This window comes from Erinaceus europaeus, chromosome 12 (genome assembly GCF_950295315.1).
Source record: "Erinaceus europaeus chromosome 12, mEriEur2.1, whole genome shotgun sequence".
Lineage (NCBI taxonomy): Eukaryota > Metazoa > Chordata > Mammalia > Eulipotyphla > Erinaceidae > Erinaceus > Erinaceus europaeus.
Genome location: NC_080173.1, coordinates 55,287,879 through 55,309,820, shown reverse-complemented (window position 1 = coordinate 55,309,820; position 21,942 = coordinate 55,287,879). Strand labels below are relative to the sequence as shown.

Genomic DNA, 21,942 nt, shown 5'->3' with positions numbered 1-21,942 from the left:
ATGCACACGCACACGATACGCATACAGACAGAGGCAGCTCTGACCTTCCCACGCCAGCCCCCCACTCCCCTACCATCTCCAGGAATCTCTCTCCAACCAACACTTTTTGGAAATGTCTACCTATGCCCCTTTTGCTTTTATTCTGGACCGTGATTAGCTTTTTTATTTTGGAAAATGACTTTATTATATATAGATATATGGATATATAGATATAGATATGTGTGTATATATAAAAAGGTACCATTTCATTTGTAAAATCTTATTATTTTTTCTTTTTTCTCTTCTCTCTCTCTCTCTCTCTCGCTTTTCCTACAGAAAATGATGACAAGCTTCAAGGAGAAAATAAGTTACATGACAGTTTCCAAAATGGTTATCACACTCTGCTGAAGATGGGCCACCGGCAGGGCTGTAATGCACTTGTGGTCCCAGCTTGTGCTTTGCAAGAAGGGGGGAATATAACTAGACTGGTTGTTTTAGGTTAAAATAGCCAAGAGACAGACGCCTTCACCTCAAAAATATTCTGAGACACATAAAAGTAGAAGGAAACAGGTCTCTTCAGTCACAAAATGCTGTACATCCCGCAGATACTAGATTCAATTAATTTAATAAAATAGAATATACATAGAGATTCTGCACAAACGTATTGCTTTCTCTCAACAGCTCCTAAGTGTCAGGAACCTCAGTTACACTGGGCCTCTCTCTTTGTGCCCAGAGCCAGAGTGGCCAGGGCCACTGCGTGGAACTCTCTGGAAATTCCTGTTTGCTGGTGGCCAGTGCCACTGAACAGGGAGGAGTGCCTCCTCAGCGTCCCCGGTGGAACTTTGTTCAGCAACACAGCCCAGGAGGAGGAGCTAGGATTTGGCACCCAATGGAGAAAGGTGAGTGAGAGAGTGGGGCAAGACTCAGGGCTCCAGGTCTGCTGGGTCAGAGGATAAACCGGAGAGACTCAGCACATCTTTCTTTGGGGAAGGTGAGGCAGCCATGCTGTCAGGGGGGCCAGAGGTTGAGGGATCCTTGGTATCGCTGGACGGAGCCCTCCGCCTGAGGCAGATGCCAGGACTGGGAGGGGGCCGTGTGCCCTGGCTCTCCGGGGGTTCCATGGAGATGCTGGGAGGGCTGAGTTTTTTCTTGGGTCGGCTCCCAGGGCCCCCAAGAGGGTAGCCCCCCAGGTTAGAGGTGCCTGGGCCCAGGCAGGGCTGGGAGCCACTGTCCAGGCAGCCAACCGCGATGGAGTGCCTTCGCTGCTCGTCCAGCCAGGATGCAGGCCGGCGCTGGCAGCCCTGAGCCTCCACACTGTAGCACTTCTTCAAGTCCCTTGGGGAGGAGGGCTCCTCCTGGCTGCTGATGGGCAGAGGGTCTCCTGAAATCCAGCTCAGCTCTGTGTCCAGCTCTAAGCTGCTTCTGGTTTCTGTCAGGCCCTTGCCCCAGGTGGGCTGGAGGCCTGAGCCGGGGGCCAGCCAGGGCATGTGCTTGGAGATCTTGCTCTGGGAGTGTTTCTGCATCTGAGGGTAGCCCCAGAAGGAGGAAGCACGGACCAGAGGTGGAGAGGGCCCACTCACCTCCAATAGCAGGTCCTCCCGGCTGCCCAGGCCCTGAATGTCCAGGGAATCAGTCCTTATTGCTGCCTGTATGGGATGTGGGAGGGGTTCAGTGCAGGGACATCTCCCTGAAGGACTGTCCCACTTTGGAAACCACAGATCTCCACTGTCCCCCTCCACAGAGCAAGAACACCCTGAACAAGGGTGCCAGTATCTGCTCTAGTTGAGAGATGAAGGCATGTACAGTCTGACTTCCTTTGTACCTCCCAACCCTCCCTGGCTTGCAGGCATAGCTTGTTTGTTTGTTTGTTTGTTTTTACCAGCCCACTACTTAGCTCTTGTTTATGGTAGTGTGGGGGATTGAACTTGGAATTTAGGAGCCTCAAGCATGAGAGTCTGTTTGCATAACCATTACGGTATCTACCCCCCTCCCCCCCACCTGTATTATTTACTCCTGCCCAGGCATAGCTTTCTACAGCTCTCAGTCAGGGAGGTAGTGCAGTAGATAAAGCATTAGATTTGAAAGCACAAGGTCCAGAGTTTGATCTGGGACATTTCATATGCTAGAGTGATGCTCTAGTTCTCTCTTATTCAAAAATAAATAAATAAATCTCCTTCCTGCTTTTTATTTATCTTATTTATTTGGTTTTTTTTTTTTTTTTTTTTTTTTACCAGAGCACTGTTTAGCGCTGGCTTATTGTAGTGCAGGGAATTGAACCTGGGACCTTGGAGCCTCAGGCATGAAAGTTACTTTGCATAATTATCATGCTGTCTCCCCAACCTGCATACGTTACTTTTCTGATCTTGACTAACCCTCCTGAGTGGCATGCTCTCCTGGCCATTATGGGCTCAGGTCCTCTATGACTAGTGAATGCCCTTAGGTGAAACTTGTCCTTCCTTCTTTGTCCTCCTGGCACGCTGGCAACTATGACCTGTCACTGCAAAAATCTGACAGTATGCTACAGACCCTCGCTCCAGAGGGCGGGGGCTGTGTCCCCAGGCCTGGCATATGCAGGACTGATTGGTGCACAGCTGCAGGATGGATGCCAGCTGTGCCTGCTTCTTCAAGTGTGTGGACTTGAGCAGATTTGCATGGAGCCAAGCTTGCAAGTAAGGGCATACCATGGCCTTGTCACCCGGTGGGGCAGACAAGCCCCACCAGGCTACCTGAGCCTCTTCCCTTTGCCTCTGCAGTGTGGGCTCTGGCAGGTGGGCTTAGGTTCAGCTGAAGGTACCTTTAGCTCAGTCTCGAAAACAGGGAGGTGCTGCCCACGAGCAAACAGTGGATAAGGTCCTGAGTTCAATCTCTGGCATTGCATGTACCAGAGGGAAGCTCTGGTTCTCTCTCCTCCTCTCTTTCATTAATGAATAAATAAATCTTAATAAAGAAAAAGAGAGAGGAAAAGAAATAAAGAGAGGAAGAAATAAAGAAAGAGAAAGAGAATAGAAAAGAAAATAGGAAAGCAGCTTTGATCTGGGGGAAAGAGTCTAGAGATTTGGATTCTACCTCCAACTTGATGTGTATCCTCTGGAAACCCTCTTGGGTCTGCATAGTCCTCAAGAGAAGCAAAGTTGTGTGAGTGTGTGTGTGTGTGTGTGTGTGTGTACACAAACTCTATTATGTTCCTAATAACTAGAGCTCAGTATATGACTCTGGTTCCTAGAACTAAGCTTGGCACATTCATAAGTACATGAAAATATTTTGCTGGAAGGATGGCAGTGACAACCCCCAACACCACCAGCACAGAGGCCAGTCCCCAGGCTTTTGCCCACCTCCCACCGTTGCTCACCTGGCGCTTGAGTGGCCTCTGAGCCAAAGGGGAGCGGCCTGGTGGTGGCAGTTTAGGGATGGTGCCCCAGGTGGGAGCATTATGGGGCTGGAGCATATGGGGGGCATCTTTGGGAAGTTGCAGGAAATAGCTGGTGTCTGCTGGCTGGGAGTGCACGGATAAGATGGAGCCTGTGTGGGTTGGGGGCACGGTAAGAAGGAAGAAAGAGCTGGAAGGTCAGCCTGATTGGCCCCCTACCAGCAACCCCTCCTTTCCACTCTCCCTTCCACACCAGGGCCTCTGCCCCCCACATCACCCTCACCCTGGAGTGAAAGTCACCCAACCCAGGGTAGACGACCTCCTGTAGCCCCAGTCTCCCCACTGCTCCCTCAGATCAGCACTGAGCTTAAGGGCCAATAAGGGGCTGTCCTCATGTGAGCTGAGTCAGCTTGCTCCCATTTTGGTACCTGAATGAGCTTTGGGGAGGCCCCAGACCCTGGGTCCCTGGGCCCCCTCAGCAGGGCTCCTGTCTCGGCACATGTAGCTGTCGTTGGGCAGGGAGTGCGTCCGACTGACCCCTGACTTTCGCACAGTCAGAAGGTCTGGCCCTAGCCTGCCAGGCACCTCCTTGGTGTGGGGCTCCATCTGCAAAAGGAACAAGGGAGGTAGGAGAAAGAGGGGGCAACTGGATTGGGTAACTGAGGCAGGGCTAGACAACAGAAGCCAGATGCCTTCCCCCCACACCCAAACCCTGACCCCCCATCCCCTCCCCAAACAAGGTGGGATGGGATGAGTGTGACGGGGGGAGAAGAGATGACACACAGAGGGCCCCTTCCACCCCCATACACAAGAAGGGGAGTGGGTAGAAGGCCCTGTCCCTGAAAAACTATCTCTTCTGCATCATCTCAGCACCTGGGGGTGGGGAATAGTGGAGGGATGTGGAAGTGTCAAAGGGGCTATAAGTAGCACAGTACAGAAGTATGAACAAGACTCCTCCAATCCCTGTGTTGGGACTGGGAGGAGGGGGGCAGAGGAAAGGACCCCCCCCCCCCAACCACCAACACCACCAGGGAGGAGGCTAGCAACCCGGCCCCCACAGGGCAGCAGCTGCTTCTCCAGTATCTAGCACTGGGCATGGCTGGGTTCCTGCAGTTTGAATGGCCATTAGGGGATGTCACAGTTGGCCCACCCCCCTCTGTCACACTCTTCTTTGGTGACATACTGACTCTGGTATGTGGAGGGTAGAGGCAGGACCAGGGCACTGTGAGCTCTGGTCTCTTTCAGCAGATGGGCTGGGGATGGCAATGAGCCTTTGGACTCTCTTTAAAAGAAGGTATTCATCAGCCTTCCATCTCAGCTGAAGAGCGTCGAGGTTTCTCCATCACCCTGCCCATTCCTCATTCTCAGAGGCTCTCCCCACTGGGCCAACCAGTCAGGCAGCACCAGCAGATCAGGGAGCCTGTGTTGAAAGAGAATCTGGATGCTTTTCTTCTTCACCTCCACTGGCCACCCCAGTTGTAAGTCCCTGCCCAACTGAGCTCTGCCATGAAGAAGGGACTCTTGCCTCTTCTTAAATGCCAAGTGGAGGGGTCTTCTCACAGTCATAAAGGGCCCAGGAGCCAGGATAGGGCGAAGAAGCTATCAAAACACACACCTGTCCCCAGGACATACAGGGACACACAGGGACAGTGACAGACAGGGACAGTTCCCCCAGCTGGAGAAGAGCATGGTGGTGACAGCAGAGATGCAGCTTTCCCCACTATGTGGTGGCAAATGGCTCATGTCGGGGAGAGGAGGGGGGAGGGATGCAGGGGAGGGGAGGGCTGGCTTGCACAGGGCTCCAAATACAGAACCTGGATGCATCCAGGCAGCCCCTTGGGCCAACTGCTTGCTGCTAACTCAGTTTGGGGGCTGTGTCTCTCTTGGATGGCTATGTTAACCCTCTCACAACTGTTGCCCCTGGGTGCAAGAGCCCATATTCAACCTTCTCTGACTTCTTTGTCCGTATGAAGCATGTGCCAGCAGAGCCTGGGGAGAGCTTGGGGCACTTAGTACTTTCCACAGGGAGTGTGTGTGTTGGGGGGCTGTGTAAGGGCTGTCTAGTGGTAACAGGAGAAGATGGAGGGATCTGGAGCCCTGTGGCCAGCCCGGCCCCTAGGGAAACTGGGGGAGCAGTGAGGAGCTGTGTGTATGTACATTGCTCTCCAGGGCACTAAGTAAGAGTATGTGAGTATCATCAGGCAAAGAGTCATCCGTCAGAGCTAGAGAGCAGGATGGTTCAGACACAATCTCTGACGTCAGAGACAGAGCCTCCATCTCAGCTAGAGGGATCTAGACAGGGAGAGAGATGATCAGGCATAAGAAACCAGGACAGTGCACAGGGACGCGCGCGCGCGCACGCACACGGACACACACACACACTCCCCTTTTCACAAAGCACCAGGGGTTGGGGAGGGAAGGCCTTCATTCTCTTTGCCCACCCCCTTTCTCCAGTTAATCCACAGCACTCCCCCTCCAAATCCCCACTCAGATCAGAGAAGCTGCAGCAAGCACCAAAGAGCCAGAGCAAACACTGACAAAGCAGGAGACACAGAAATAAATTCTAAAGATACCCCAGGAATCTCAACAGCCCCCTCCCACACTACTACCACCCAGGGAGGGCACGAAAGGGGGGGAGGGTTTTCAACTCTCATAGAGATGATGCCAGAAAGAGAGAGAGAGATAGAAAAAAAAGAAGAAAGAGAGAGAGAGAGGGAGAGAGAAGTGCCAGCAAAGCATCTCTCTGCTCTCAGCACAGACAGAGTGGCGTGGGGGGCACTAGGGACAAAGCCACCAATCTGATGACTGTTTTCTGCCTATTCTCTCCACTTCCAAAAGCCTGGTAGGACTTGGCCTGCCCCCAGATTCTGGCTTCTCCCCTCCTGGGCCCTCCTCCGCTTGCCGGCAGCACGCCACCTTCTCCAGCTTGGCTCTGGGAGATGCTCTCCTCCTGCCGGCCTTGGTGAGCTGCCACTGCCTCAGCAGACTGTTTTACATGGGATGGGTTGGGGGGCTTCAGGGGCTACAGGACCTGGGGGGTGGTGGCAGGGCCATCTCTCTCAGCACTTGGCCCTAGCCACTTTCTTCTCATACCTGCTTCTCCCCCAGCACTCCCCCGCAAAAGCTTCCGATGAGATACGGAGGCCTTGGGCATGGATACTCTCCCTGATCATTCTAGGTCACTGCCAGACTCAGATCTGCATCTAATCTGAGGTGAATCCCAGCAAGAGGCCAGGAACTCAGTAACAAAGTCCCTTCCATGCAAGCACTGATGTTCACTCCTTTGGCTCAGGCTACAGGTGTCCCAGGCACTGGGGACCTCTCTGCACCCTTATCCCTCTACCCAGAAGGGCCCATGGAACATGAGGCTTTCCTATCTCTGGCTAACACCCAGCTCCTTGCCTTCCTTCCAGATTCTCCCCCCCTCCCCCACCCCAGGGCTTCCCTGCAGCCCCTACCTGGCAGGTGGAGAGGATCAGATAGGTAAACAGGTCACAAGAGAAAATGACCAAAAGACCTCAAAATGTAGCAGATTTACATTTAGATGGAATTGGGGGAGCAGATACTGGGACAGAAACCAAGCTCTAGTTCACATTCAGCCCCCTCCAGAGTTTATCCTCAAGTTGGACCCTCCTGTTCATTCTCTCAGGACCAGGCCAGAAGCCACTGACTGTGACAGGATTCATCACACTCCTGGGCTCCATGGCTTAAAAAGCCACCAAGCAGAAGGTGAGGGTGGATGCTGGAGGCAGAGAAGAGCAAACTATGTCTTAACACATGTCCCTCCATGGGTCCCCTGCCCAGCTGCATTGTCCCCAGAGACTCTTCTTATCTAGAAGCAGCTAGCTTCCTCCACTCCTAAGGCCCTGTTGCCAACCTGTCTTCTAGACCCCCCTTTTTTCCTCTAGCAGGTTCTTTCTGACCAGCGCTCCCTCTACATGCCTCCCACACCCAGCCTTCTCCCTCAGAAGTGCAATCTTAGCACCATTATCTCCCAGATCTGTTTCAGAGGTGGATTTCACCTAGACAAACCCTTGCTGCCCACAACCAGGCCCAAAGTTCAGCTGAGGCTATGAGGCTGCTTTTTCTCCAGACACCCACTGGGCACAAAACATCGCCCCCCCCCCCCCAAGAAGCACGGCACAGCATGGCACAGCCCAATACAGCACGGTCAGGGGAGGGGCCACAGCACAGGGGCTGGGGGAGGGGGCACACAGTAACCTGTGGGTCGGAGCCACCCAGGCTGCAGGCGAGAGGGAAGGCAGAGGGCTGGCCCCCGGGGCCTGCCAGCTCGTCCATCAGCTTCAGCTCCCCCTCCAGGGAGCCCTGGATCAGCAGGGATATGGTGTCAAACAGCTGTCTGTCCTGGGGAGGACCAGCCCATGAAGGGAGCCAAGAGTCAGGGGAGCAGGTGGCATGGAGAGGGACAGTGTGATGGAAAATGCAGTGGTGGCAGTGAATTGGCAAGAGACACAGGGAGGAGGAGGACACAGGACACACACACACACAGTCATAAGGAGGAGGAGGGAGAAGGAAGATGAGAAGGACCCACAAGGAGAGGGAGAAGTGAAGAGGAGATCAAGGAAAAGGATTAACAGATGGAATAGGCCATTAAAGGGTGGGAAGGAAAGAACGGTTGGGCAAGGATAAAAAAAAAAAAAGAAAAGAAGAAAAAATGAAAAGAAAAAGCAAACAGGAAGGAAACAGAAAACTTAGCCTTGAATGTAGGAGTCAGGCTAGGCTGGAGGCAGGGTCTGAAGGTGCCAGAACACATGCTGATGGCTTGTTGGGTGTGCAAGGGTGAACAGGGGATACTTGCCCATCCCCACTGAGGCAGGAGGTCACAGAAGGTTCCAGAAAGAGCCCCAGAGTCTGCTATGCTACCCTCTGGACTCCCTGTAACTCTTCTTATCTAGCTACCCCTTACCCCCACACCCCCTTGCAGCAGGGATGGGTGCTCACCATAGGATGCTCGAGGGAGAAGTGGGAGGCTGCTCCCATGTGGGCTGTGGCATGTGGGGCCCCAGGCTTGGGGCTACCAGGGCTGTCAGGGCCCTCAACCCCAGGCCAGAAGAAGGGGCTACCCAGTGGTGAGTGGGGCTGTGGGCTGAGTGTCTTCATCTCGAGCTCCAGCTCAGCCTCCAGCTCGGCTTCCTCCTTGGCCTCCTTGTTGCTTTCTTCCAGGTGCTTCATCAGCACTGCGATCACCACGTTGACCAGCACGAACTGAGCCGTCAGCACGAAGGACACAAAGTAGATGGGTGAGATGACTGTGTTGTAGCAGGTGGATTCCTGGTCACAGTCTCGGAGAGTGTCCTGGAGAGGTGGGTTGGAGGAGTGAGGCTGGGGAGGACAGTGACAGGAGCTGTCATGGGAAATGGGGTCACCGGTGTCATAGAGCATTGGAGGAGGAGAAAGATGGGCAGGATGGGGGAGTTATGGTGTCCTGGGGAGGGGGGCAGAAGAACATTAGACACTGAACTGAGAGGTGTGAATCAGACCAGGTCCTGGGGAGAGGGATTCCAGATAGTTCCAGCATGGGGGTAGAAGGCCATGTGCTTTTATTCACAGCCAATTCATCCTGCCAAGGGATCTTGACTAAAGAAGTGGGGGTGTCTCCACAGGGGTTGAGCCAGGCCTGGTTTTCTCCACTTCCATGGGCTCTCACCTTCATGATGCCATTCCAGTTGTCACCTGTGGAAACTCGGAAGAGGGTCAGGAAGGCCATGCCAAAGTTCCGAAAGGTGGCATGCCGGCCCAGGCCCTCGCAGGGGTGGGTCTCGTCACATTCTGAAGGAGGAGGGAAGATGAGAGAGGCTTGAGTTAGTTCCAGAGCCCCTGAGCCCCCAGTCCCCAGCCCTCTGTCCTTCCCACCCCAACTCACCCAGGTCTCCAAAGAGCTCCACGCCCAGAGCTGCAAAGATGAAAAACAACAACATGAAGAGCAGCCCCAGGTTCCCCACCTGGAAAAGAGGAAAAGAAATGAAAGAGGTGCTGCTACATCTCCCAGCCAGCTTCAGGGAGCCCCCTGCCCCTTTGGGGAGCACCTCATCCTCCCCCAAAAGGCCCCCTCCTTCCTTCCCTTCCACCCCCACCTGCCAGCTACCTGGGGCAGGGCCTGCATCACTGTGTCCAGCAGCGCCCGCATGCCCACCGCCATCTTCAGCAGCTTTAGCACTGCAGAACAGGACACCATCGTGAGCCGGTCCCCCGGGACCCAGGTCCCACAGCAGGCAGAGGCAGGGTCTGGCTGGGACAGGCAGGATGGCCACCCTCCCCCTAGCCAGCCACGGTTCCACCCCCACTCTCGGTCCAGCTCCCACACCTCCCCTTTGGCACAGAGAGGGAGGCAGATCCAAGAAAATCCACACCCATGCAGTCCCTGGTCTACCACAGAGCTATCTCCCCCTGGATTCAGGCACCCTGGGAGGGTGGGTGTTGTGAGCAGGCACTCAGAACCCACCTCGGGCAATGCGCAGCACCCTCATGATACGGATGATAGTGGGGTTGATGGGCAGCGAGGCATTGACCTCAATCTCCTCCAGTGTGATGCCCATGATGGACAGAAGCACGATAGCCAGGTCCAGCTGGTTCCACCTGGAAAGCCCAGAACATGGTTCCCTGAGTTGGGGGGAGGGCACTGTGGGCAAAGGGGAGGCTGTGGCAATAGCAGGACTGGTTTTTGGTCAAGGAAAGGAGGGTGAGGGCCAGCTGCTCCAGCCTCTCTGAGCTACTCATCCTTGGCCTCATGGCCAGGAGCTGCTATATGGTACCTGAGGGCCCCTGCTTTTTCTCTATTTAGCACTTTCCTGGTGCTTACTGTGCACCAAACACTGCTTGAGGGGCATTACAAATTCATAAAGATCACAACTTGGTGATGGTTTATTTAATATATGTTGCTTTATTTTATTCATTTTCTTATATTTGATAGGAAAGAAAGAGAAATTAAGAGGGGGTGGAGATAGAAGGGCGAGAGAGGGGACTGGGTGGTGGTGCACCTGGTTGGGTGCACATGTTATGATGCACAAGGACTCAGGTTCGAGCCCCCAGTCCCCACCTGCTAGGGGAAAGCTTTGCAAGTGGTGAAGCAGGGCTGCAGGTGTCTCTCTGTCTCTCTCCCTCTCTATCACCCCCTTCCCTCTCAATTTCTGGCTGTCTCTATCTCATAAGTAAATAAAGATAATAAAAAATTGTTAAAAAAAAAAAAGGCGCGAGAGAGAGACCTGCAGCACTGCTTCACTACTTGTGAAGTTTCCTCCCCTGGAGGTAGAGACTGGGGCCTTGAACCTAAGTCCTTGCACATTGTAGTATGTGTGCTCAACCAAGTGTGCCATCACCTGGCCCCTGAGATGGGGGATATTCTTATTATGTGTTAGTATACAAATAAGAAAATTGAGGCAGAGAGGCCAACTTACTGAAGACTCCCAGCTACTAAGTGGTGAAACCAGAATTTGAGTCTGGTTTAGACAGTCTGTCTCCAGGCTCTGTGCCCTTAAACCCCAGACTAGGCCACATTGATTTCCAGATGCCAGTGTCCCCCATATCCTGTCTTGCCAAGTTTTTTCCATACTCTCTTACCTCCCAGGTTATGGATGGTGCCTCCCACTTTAACCCCCACCATCAGGGCTCTGGGAGAGTCCCGGAATAGCAGCTGAGCCTCCAAATTAAGGAAGATCCTTGGACACTAGATCCTTCTGCTATTTCCTGTGTCCCCACTCCTCTGCTACCTGTCCTGGAAGAACCGACGGAAGCCAAAAGCCACCAGTTTGAAGACTGACTCCAGCACAAAGATGACAGTGAAGATGTAGTTGCAGATCTTCAGGGCTTCATCCAAGATCTGACAGGGATGAGAACAAGATGCAATGTCTCCAAAGAGCCAGGGATAATGCCCACCCTGCCTTTCCATCACTCTTCCCAGAGCCAGGGGATGAGCGAGTGGAAGGTTGCCTCTCCTCTCTGTCCCTGTCATGGACCATGGGCCACCAAGCACCTCAGGGTGGAGCAGAGCCCTGATTTACATGCTTGGTTCAAACCTTGTGCTAAAGGATTTCCTAGAAGGATGGTGAGGAGACCACTTTAGAATGTGTTGGAAGGCAGAGCATGCTGGAACCTAGAAGGGGCCTTGTGTAGTACCAGGTCAATGCTCCCATTTCACAGATGGGGAAACTGAGGCCCGCAGAGCAGCTGACAGAGGCTGGTTTGAGAGGCAGCAAGATCACAGGTGAATTATGAAGCTAGGGAATTCACTAGGCTCACAGAATGGCCGGCACCTGTCTGTCCCCTCAACCCAGCACACCAGGCACTCAATTTTAAGTACCCACCTGGTAAAGAAACCAGGTCCTCCACTTCGTGGCTGTGTGACCTCAATTTAGCCAACTCCCCTCTCTTGAGCCTCAGCATCCTCACCTGTTAAACCAAGATGCTACCCACCTCCAGGGGTCACTACGAGGGGTACAGAGGAAGCCCCATGGACTGGCCAGTAGACACCCAAGGCCCTGGCTCAAGCCATCAGCTCACAGTCCCAAGGCTGGAGACAGGGCCCGCTTTCTGGCTGCATTCTCCTACCTGGGGCTGCTGGTAGTGCTCCATGGCCATGGTGACCACGTTCAGCCCAATGACACCGGTGATGAAGAGGTCCAGGTAGTGGCTGGTACACAAGTGGTGGACAAGGAGCCGGAAGCGGGAATAGTCCGAGTAGTAGGGTTTGCACTGGGCTTCTGGGGTAGGGGGTGGGGGGGGTGGGAGAAAAACAGAGCAACCATCGGGCCCCTGCTTACTGGACCCCCTCCACCCACTGTCCCTCACAGCCACCACCAGCCTCTAATGCCAGAGCTGACACATTCCAGTGTCCTCAGCATCCTTGCCCTCCACACGCTGTCCTCCTTGGGGGGGGCAGGCTGTGGCAGGGAGAGGGGGCGCTTTTGTCTGTCACCCCTCTAAGCATCTGCTCTACTGACTACAATTGGGTGCAAGAGTGAACACATGCAGGGCTCCCCACCCACGTTAGACACTGGGTGAGCCCCCTCCCAGGGCAGCCTCCAAAAACCCATCGACCCCATGCTCTACAGTGAGGCCAGATCAATAAGATGAAAAACCACGGGTCTTATCAGGTTCAAAGGAAGCTGCAGCAACAGAAAGGCAAAGGCTTTTGCTCCTTCACCAGGCTCAGCCCCTCAAGTGGAGCCGAGGCGATTACACAGAGATGGGATTTGGAGATAAAACCGGAGATTGGAAATTGGACATCTTCTTGGCTGGCTGCATGGAACCACCCAGAGGGTCTAGGGTGGGTGGCAGGGTGGGTGGGGTGGGGCATGGCAGCAGGGCCTGGGAGTCCATAACCTCTGGTGGAGGAGGACAGAGGGGGAAGCCCAAAGCTCTGCTCCACCCCAGACTTGAGGTGAGCCAACCCAAAGGACTCACCCAGTTTCTAATGAGGCAGTGCCCAACCTGATCCTGGGAGGTCAGGGCAGCACTAGACTACAGGCTAGGCTGGAAGCACTGTCTGAGATCTGTCAGCAGCATCATTTCTCTTGTAATTAGTGAAGCCCTTTGTTGTAAGAATCATGGTGCCAGAAGGCTGGCCTGCCAAGTCGGCAGACTAAATCTGGGGACAATAGATGGTATGGGGGCAGGGGGGCTCTCCTCCAGGTACCGTTTAAAGGCCATGCCGAGTTGGGGATACATGGGGTAATGACTGAAAGATCCGCCTGGCTGGGCAGCCATGAAAAAAGGGGGGGTGTTGCTCCTCACGAGGCAGCTGGGGGCAGCCTCAGGTCCCAGACAGCTCTTCCCTGCAGAAAGTCTCGGCTATAAGGCAGTGAGCAAGGCTGTGGCCTTGGAGGCCTGTGCCAGGGTGGCTGGCTCAGGGATGGCAGGAAGCGTCGGGCCCAGGCCAGCTCACAGATAGTTGTCATTTCCCATGCACAAGGCTTATCAACAGAGAGGTAAACTGAGACAGGGAGTAACCTGGGGTGGGCTCCCACCCAAGGCTGAAGGAAGAAGAGCGCCCAAGAGCTGTGTGTGTTCAGCCTCGCAGGGTAACACTCTCCAGCATCGACCTTGAGGTGTGGATGACCAAGAGGCAGAGTCTCAAATATTCTGCTGCACCACAGGGTGAGCTAGGCGGTTTTTTCTTTCTTTCTTTCTTTCTTTCTTTCTTTCTTTCTTTCTTTCTTTCTTTCTTTCTTTCTTTCTTTTTCAGGGGGCTTGGCTTGACTTGCTCAGGCAGCCCTCCTGACTCCCCAGGAGAGACCTGTGACAGGACTGATGGGGGGGCCCACAGGTCATCCACACGGTATGGTGGCGGGTGGACCAGGCGAGAGGGGCCTCTTTCTTCCTTCCTCCCATACCCGCAAGAACCAGAGGGCGCTAGTCACCCTGCGTTGCCTTAGCAGCAGCAATCTTTCTCTGCATTAATCTCCATAAGTGCCGAGAGCACCCGATCCCATTATGCTAAAATATGAATGGAGAATTAACTAAAATGTTTGAATACAATTAGGTTAGAGAAAGCGGTTCCTCATTAGCCCCATTATTTGCTGAGACAATGCAGAGGAGAAGTCAGGAGAGCCCCCCTCTCTCCCAACACCCCAGACCCAGACAGTAGGTAGCCCCAGGCCAAATGGAGCTTCTGCTGCCTAGGAGTCTGAGGTGTGGGGAGTGGGGGTTGGGGGTCTTGGATTCAACCAGGGATCCTCCTCCAGTGTTCTAGAGGAAAGGTAGGTGCTGGGAGGCTGGTTCAAGGCATTTGCTCAGAGCCCTGGGTCCTAGGCCCCTGTGGTGTGTACAAATATCCTTTCTTGGAGGCCCCCAGCCCATTTCTCAGGTACCCAGGCTGCCAGAACTCCCCAAAAGAGGGCAGGTCCCAAGAGCACCAGGGCCAACTGATGGCATATCCTGGGCCCACCTCTTTACCTTGAGGGAGAGATAGAGACCCAGCAATACATGAGTCATTCATACAATGTGATCCAGTGACTGAGCTAGGACCCCAAGTTCTAGCTACAGTCCCTCAGCAGAGACCCATTGAGCTTAGATAGACAAAGGCCTTGAGGTTTGGCCTAGTGGGTCAAGACAGTTTTCCCAAAGGCCCTTGCTGGATGGACTATAGATAGCATCACTCCCCACTTTTCCTTGCTTCTTCCAGGACCTGGGTTCCTGAAGAAACCACCTGGGTTCAGAGAAGAGACAGAAACCCTTCTGGTAGAAGCCATGAATGGCTTTGCCACTCTGAAAGCTCTCAAGTGGTTCAGGTAAGGTCACTGACTTGCTGATAGCTCTGGCCCCATCTCCCCACCTTCTACCAATACTAGCTGCCCAAGGCAAATAAAACACCAGAGTCAGATAGTAGGGAGAAAGACACCACCAGGATTGCCCAGCTCCCAGTCAGGAGCAAGAGCAAAGGAGAGATGGCAGAAGGATGGCAAGGCTGTGAGTGAGGGCAGCAGGCATGAGTTAGTGGGGGTCACTGGGAGCCTGAGGCACAGTGAGGGCAGATGGCTTGGCAAGGAGGAGGCTGGGAGAAGGTAGGTTAGGGTTGCTCCCAGAGACACAGTGCCCCACGGCAGAGGCTACCCCTTCACTGCTGTGGCCTGACCTGATCACTGAGTCCTGGAGCAGGGGAGAGAAGGAGAGGGAAGGTAGGAGCCACAGGTGATAAGAGGGGAGCAGAGCTGGTGCTGGAGGCCAAGTGGTCACTTGGGGCTGACCTATTTGGTCACCCTGGTCTTCCCTGGCCCAGGTGTGAGGTAAGGCCCCTGCCCCTGATATTCAAAGGCTTCTCCCCTTCTGCCTTTCTCTGAGGTCCAGCCTTTCTCTGAGGTCTGCCTTTCTTTGAGGCCCCCTACTGGGGGCAGTAGGGGGTGTGATGGTACTAGCAAGTAGCTGGGTGCAGGTGTGTGACTCCAGCAGCTCCAGACCAGGGGGCACAGCTTCCTCTCCACCACATCATCAGGTAGACCAGCAGCAAGCCAGCTCATTTACCCTGGTTGCTGACTGGAAATGCGGGCCCACCCCAGACCACTCTAAAGGGAATTTCTGGGGTGGGGCTCAGGAGTCTGAATTATATATGCTCTCTGGGTGATATTTATGCACACACACAGTTTGAAATTCTAGTACAGACCACAGAGAACTCTGGAAATGGGGAAAGAGTGATCTGAATCCCCATTCCAGTCTCTAGTTACCAACCTAGAAGGTAAGATACACTGTCTATACAGCTGTGTATGCCAACAGAGAATGGCAGAGTATCCCCAGGATGGGACTGCGGTCTGAAAGTTACAGCATGGGTGTTTCAGGAGGTTCTTGGGGGGGGGTGGACACATGAGGCTGCATAGGTGGATTCTTAGTGGAGAAACCCTGGTGGACCAGGCCTATGCTTGGGAGGGTGTATGTGGCCCCTCCAGCCTCCAGACCAGGTGAACCCACAAGGGAAAGGCTAAAGGTCACTGCCTCCCACTCTCCCTTCATCCTGTCACACACCAGAACTTTGCAGGACAGCCTGAGGCAGAATGGGACCCTGGTAATTCAGATCAAGCCGGCTGGGGGGTCCCAGGTCCTCTAGAGAGATGGTTCCAAACTCATCCCCATGGGGACAACAGACACAAACCCAAGGTCTGAGGAATGACCTCCCAAATGACAACTCAGGGGTTCCTTTCAGTGGGTCCCTGAGTCTGCAGAGACTCACTGAGGCATCTGCCTGAGTCTGGCTTTGGTCATCAGGGAATAATGGAGAAAGTGAAGGCCCATAGTTCCCAGCCTTTAGTCCCAAGTGCTCAGCAGCATGAGAAGGCAGCCATGTGGAGGTCCTGGCATTGTTTTTTTTAAATATCTCTGAAAGCTTAAAATGCATCCTGCCCATAGGAAGACCCTGAAGACTAATTAATGGCAAAGCAGGTCTTTCTTTGACACTGTTCAGTATGAAAGCTTCTGTAGCTCAGAAGCTCTGATGGGCAATTAGATGTACTTTGACCACAAAAAAAAAAAAAAGTGAAACAAAGTCATTATTGAAGTGCTCTTCACTTCAAAGCTTGTCTTTTAAAAATGTAGGGTCTGTTAGAGGAGAGGATGAGGGGGGCCCTGGAGATAAGCAGATTGGGAACCACTGGGTAGAGAATGGACTAGGGCTAGGGCTGGGGAGCCAGGGGCTTGAAGACCAAGGAAGTATAGGAAGGCAGGACAGAAGGGTCTCCCCAGAAACACAGATTTCAAAGCAAAAGACTCAACTCAGTCCCAAGTCTCTGACTTTTGAGGGAGGTGCTTGTGGTGAACTCAGCTCCTGCCGTCTGTGGCAATGACGTGGCCACTGTGGTGATGACAATTAATGAGTCTGTTCAATTATTCATCCTTATATTTTTAAAGCAAACCCCTCCCCTCTCTGCTCCTCTCATTCTGCTCACTTGGGTCAAAGTCTCCCTTTCAGATATAAGGAGAAGGAAGAGATTTGCAGCACCAGTAATTGAATGGTGTGAGACAGGAGGGGGAGAGGGAGTGGGGGAGAAGCAAGGGAAGGGGGAGCTGGGGCACCCCAGCTTTGGAGGCCATGACAGATGAGGAGGGTCTTTGGGTGAGTGTGGAGGGAGTTATGCACCCAGGCCCTCAACCTCCCATCAAGGTTAGATGAGACCATGGCCCCTGAGACTCTCACCCCTAGAGGGTAGAGTCAAGGAGCCCTGACCAGGAGCCAAAAGAATGTCGCCTCACATAAGAGGCAGGCCTGCGGCCAGAAAGGGCCTGACTGTCCCCCACAGCCGCGCCCTGGAACCCACAACCCTAGACGCAGTACCTGGCGCCGCGCTGGCTGAGCTGCGGGAAGCAATTACATCGTCCAGCATTAGATCTAAAAGAACGAAACATGACATTGGTCACTGGATGGACCAGGTGGGCTGGGCAGGGCCCCCTCAGCAGCTCACTCCCCCTTGCCTCCAGCCCTCACTCAGCCTCTATGTGGGGCACACTGAACACATGTGACTGGTCCTAGGCATCTAGCCCAAACTCGGGGTGTAGGGTACTGGAAAAAGATGAGCAATTCAGAAGGCTCACCAGGGTTATGGGGGCAGGAGTCAGGGGCATAGGGTGACGGGGCAGGAGGGCAGTCTGTCATCAGAACAGATGTCCACTCCTACCCTGCCACAGCCTCAGCAGCACCTGAGATGGCGACAAAGCCCAGAAGGGGAGACAGCTGGTCAGGCAGGGCCACAAGTGCCTCCTGCCAAAAGGCTTCCGTCTGCAGATGCCCCACCGGGAAGGAAGACTGCACGGAACAGAGGAAGGGGGGCTGGGGCCACTGCTTCTGTGCAGTCACAGGCATCTCAGATGGAACCCCCCACTCCAGAACTGAGCAAGAGGCTGGGGGAACAGGTGAGAAGGGAGGATGTGGGACTTGGGGATATGCACCACCCTCTTAAGGTTGTTGAGCACCCGTCAGGAAGCACTGGCTCAGCAGATCCACCCTCACCCACTCCCACACTCTGCAGAAAGAACTGAGGAGATGGCCAGGGGACATGGGAGGTAGGACAATGGAGTCCCTAGCCCAGGCAGTGGTACTCACATGTTAACAAACCCAGGGCAAACTCAGAGCGCCGTGCGCACGTTTCATCATCTCAAGGAAGACAGCGTGTGAAAGGGTGGAGGGAGAAGGGAAGCCCGCAGACCCAACAGAGACAGACACACAAAGGCTTGGAGAAACCCACACACAGACACTCAGAGAGACGTAGGCAGCGAGGAGAGAGAGAGAGAGAGAGAGAGGGAGAGGGAGAGAGAGAGAGAGACCCAGAGATGACTGGAACAGACAAGCAGGAGCCCTGAAGATGGGGCAGGTGCAGGCACACCTAGAGACACAACGAAAAACAAGGCTTCCTGTACCTGCCACCTCTCACCCATCTTGCCCGGAATCTATGTGTCATTTTTGCTTAGTCCCAGCTCACACAAGGAATAAGAAGGTGAGAAGGGTCAGCCAAGGGCAAGAGATGTTGGGGGAGCTGAGAGGGTTGAAGGGTCTAAGGCCAGAGACTAATGAGCTTAGACTCCCTGTGACCTCAGACTTTTGCTGACCTAGAGGTTTTCTTTTTTCAACTTGGGGAAAGAAAAGAAAGATAGGAAGTTGGAATCTTTGTTGGGGTAGGTCTGGGGCTCTCTCACACTGTTGTTATTTGGAGGTTCTGCCAAGGTCTTGTTCAGCAGCTACAGACACTGGGCAGGCACAGATTCAAGATGCTTCCTTGCCAACCCTGGGCCAAGCAAGGCTGGCACCTGGGCCAAGTCCTGGGGTCCTGGGGTCCTGGACACCAGCCCGGGCAGTGTCGCAGGATCTCATCCCAGGAGGCTCCTCTAAGAGTCGAGCTGGGAGAGGCCATGCACCAGCTCCTACCTGGCACCATCCAGGGGGCATGATGCTGAGACCTGGGAGCCCATGGGGTTGGGGGGGGTCTCCCCCTCCTCCTCATGGGGCTAGACTGGTCTGCTTCATGCAGGCTCTAAAGGCTAACATGCTCTTGGTGGGGTGGTGGGGAGGAGGGGAGGTGAGGAGAGAGGGTGGAAGACTCTTCTCACAGCCCCCCCCTCCCCCGCCCCAGCCCCTGGCCCCCTTATAGTAGCAAGGCCAAGGTCAAGCACGACTCAGAGAGATGTGGAAAAACTACCGACCAGCCATCTGCTTCTCCTTACTCCTTCTCTTTTTCTCCAGCCTCCGGAGACGCTTCTCTTCCCGACGCCGGGCCTCCTCCTCCTCCTGGTGCTGCCGGCACTTGTGGAAGTTCTCCACCACCACACCCACGAACATGTTCAGGACAAAGAAGGCCACAATGAGCAGGAAGGAGATGAAGTACAGCAGCATCCAGGGGTTGTGGTTCATGATGGGCTGGCGGGGAGCAGGGAGGACAGACCGAGGCATCAGCCCAAGGGTAATCGCCTCATGGGCCACCCCACTGTCTGGGTCTTTCAAGACAGGGCCTGTACACTCAACTGGCTACACAGCCCCAGAAGGTGATGCAAAGGGACTATGTGGATTTGGCAGGTGGAGTCTATGGCGAAGAGTGGATGTTCTGTCCCAAAAAAAAAAAAAAAAGCAGTTGCTTCTTTGCTCCTGCTGATCACAGCTCTGAGCCTGAGGAATGAGGATACAAAGATCTCAGATCTTTAAATTTCTCTTGAGCAGAATCATATCTGGATTTTCATATGAAATTCACCCATTTTTAAATATTCACAATTAATTTTAAAAAAAGGAGGGGTCAGGCAGTGTACATACATTGCCATATGCAAGGATCTGGATTCAAGCCCCTAGTCCCCACCTGTGTGGGGCAAGCTTCACAAGGGGCAAGCAGTGAAGCAGTACTGCAGGTGTCTCTCCCTCCCTCTTTATCTTCCCTTTCCCTCTCACTTTCTCCCTGTCTCTCTATTAAAAATAAATAAACATGTTTGTTTATTTGTTTATTTTCACCAGAGCACTGCTCAGCTCTGGTTTATGGTGGTGTGGGGGTTTGAACCTGGGAGTTTGGAGCCTCAGGCATGAGAGTCTTTGCATAACCATTATGCTATCTACCCTTGCCCAATAAATAAATATTCTTTGAAAAAGTATTTTACTTATTTATTAATGAGAAAGATAGGAGGAAAGAACCAGGCATCATTCTGCTACATGTGCAGCTGGGGATTGAACTCGGGACCTTATGTTTGACAATCCAATGCTTTATCCATTATGCCACCTCCAGACCACATAAATACATATTTAAATATTTACTTATTTTCCTTTTTGTTGCCCTTGTTTTTTTCATTGTTGTTGTTACTGATGCTGTCACTGTTAGATAGGACAGAGAGAAATGGAGAGGGGAGGAGAGAGAGAGAGGGAGAGAAAGACACCTGCAGGTGTGCTTCACCACCTATGAAGTGACCCCCCTGCAGGTGGGGAGCCAGGGGCTCGAACCGAGATCCTTAAGCCGGTCCTTGTGCTTTGCACCATGTGCGCTTAACCTGCTACGCTACCTCCTGACTCCCAAATATATAATTTTTAAAATACTTATTTATTTCCTTTTGTTGCCCTTGTTGTTTTATTGTTGTAGTTATTATTGTTATTGTTGTTGATGTTATTGTTGCTGGACAGGACAGAGAGAAATGGAGAGAGGAGGGGAAGGCAGAGAGGGGGAGAGAAAGATAGACACCTGCAGACCTACTTCATCGCTTGTGAAGTGACTCCCCTGCAGGTGGGAAGCTGGGGGCTCAAACCAGGATCCTTAGGCTAGTCCTTGTGCTTTGCACCACCTGCACTTAACCGGCTGTGCTACCGCCCAACTCCCCTAAGTAAATATTTTTTAAAAGACATACCGCAAGCCAACAAAGCATCCCCAGACAGGGGCCTAAGGCTATCAGACACAGCCTTTGTAAAAGGGGGGATGTTCTGATGGCATGTAGCCAACTTGCTTCCCTCTCTTTCTGTCTCTCATCTGCACCTGTCATGCTGAGTCCCATGCTGAGTGCCTTGAGACCACAGATGGATTCTGCCCGCCTTAGCCCTACCTGCTGGTCCACACCCACAGCATCCAGCCCGTCGTACATGATGTCCACCCAGCCGTCCTTGGAGGCCAGCACAAACAGGGACATGAGGGCCTGGGGCAGAGAGAGAAGCAGAAAAGGAGACCATCTGAAACTGAGGCTCTGTGGCCAAAGCACCCACCACTGGTGCCTGAAGCACCTCCTGGAAGCAGGTCAGGGAACTCAAGCCCTTCTGACATCAGGCTGAAATCACACTCCAGGCTTCAAAAGAGCAATCTGCCCCAGGGATCCAGGGCATTTTTGAAGCCTGAGGAACTGTACAAAATATGGCAGACCTTCTGACTTCAATGTATCGGGGTTAGAGATTCCAGAGCCCTGGATGCCAAGAAGCCCAAGCCAGGGAGGGTTTGAAAAACACACCAGCAGAAATTAAGTGAGAAAATAAAGTGAGTGGATTGGTTTTCTACATTTCTCTGTTGGTGGCCGGGAAGATAGTAAAATGGTAGAGAATAGAGCTTGCATGTGAGAGGTCCCAGGTTGAACTGTGGGACAAACAATAACAGGGCTGAGCGATGCTCTGGTTGAAAAACAAAAACAAAAACAAAAACAAAAACAAACAGTAGTCCAGGAGGTGGCGCTACAGGTAGAGACTTTCACGTACAAGGTCCTGAGTTTGATCCTTCTAGTCATATGCTAGAATGATGCTCTGGCTGTTTTTTCCCCCTTTTCTCTCTCCTCTCTCAAATAAATGAATATTTTAATTTTTTAATGACAGGTAAGAAGGACAACTGTCCATGCACAGTATTTTCTTTTTCTTTTTAAATATATACTTTATTTTAATGAGATATATAGAGAAAAACTACAGAGTCAGAAAGAGACTAGAGCACTGCTCAGCTCTGGATTTTGGTGGTTCTGGGGGTTGAACCTGGGACCTTGGAGCATCAGGCATGAAAGTCTTTTGTATAACCAATATGCTCTCTCCCAAGCCCAAAATAAAAAGAAGGAAGAAGAGAAAGAAACACACCTCTCTGTTTCTGTATATGTGGATTTGGAAAAGGCACCGTCTTGCCATGCCTGCACCCTGCACAGCACATGGACAAGACATCTTACTCCATTCTTAATAT

General features: G+C 53.0%; 1 protein-coding gene across 18 annotated transcripts in view; it reads right to left on the bottom strand.

The window, feature by feature from the left end:
* Positions 1-585: 585 nt before the first annotated feature.
* Positions 586-21,942, bottom strand: part of CACNA1G (calcium voltage-gated channel subunit alpha1 G) — a 69,617-nt gene continuing 48,260 nt past the window's right edge. For 2 of the 18 annotated variants that reach the window (XM_060203726.1, XM_060203729.1), the window contains 13 exons: positions 20,843-20,932; positions 18,980-19,193; positions 17,121-17,174; positions 11,912-12,063; positions 11,074-11,183; positions 9,810-9,943; positions 9,453-9,592; positions 9,231-9,309; positions 9,015-9,136; positions 8,309-8,662; positions 3,775-3,952; positions 3,329-3,498; positions 586-1,625 (listed from right to left, as the gene is read on the bottom strand). In XM_060203726.1, coding sequence (XP_060059709.1) covers positions 903-1,625; positions 3,329-3,498; positions 3,775-3,952; positions 8,309-8,662; positions 9,015-9,136; positions 9,231-9,309; positions 9,453-9,592; positions 9,810-9,943; positions 11,074-11,183; positions 11,912-12,063; positions 17,121-17,174; positions 18,980-19,193; positions 20,843-20,932 — 2,520 coding nt within the window. In that variant the 3' untranslated portion in view covers positions 586-902. Of the gene's footprint in view, positions 1,626-3,328; positions 3,499-3,774; positions 3,953-5,503; positions 5,639-7,567; positions 7,712-8,308; positions 8,663-9,014; positions 9,137-9,230; positions 9,310-9,452; positions 9,593-9,809; positions 9,944-11,073; positions 11,184-11,911; positions 12,064-17,120; positions 17,175-18,979; positions 19,194-20,842; positions 20,933-21,942 lie in introns of those variants that run through there. The other 16 variants (XM_060203728.1, XM_060203732.1, XM_060203731.1 and 13 more) reach the window with 11 other exon arrangements.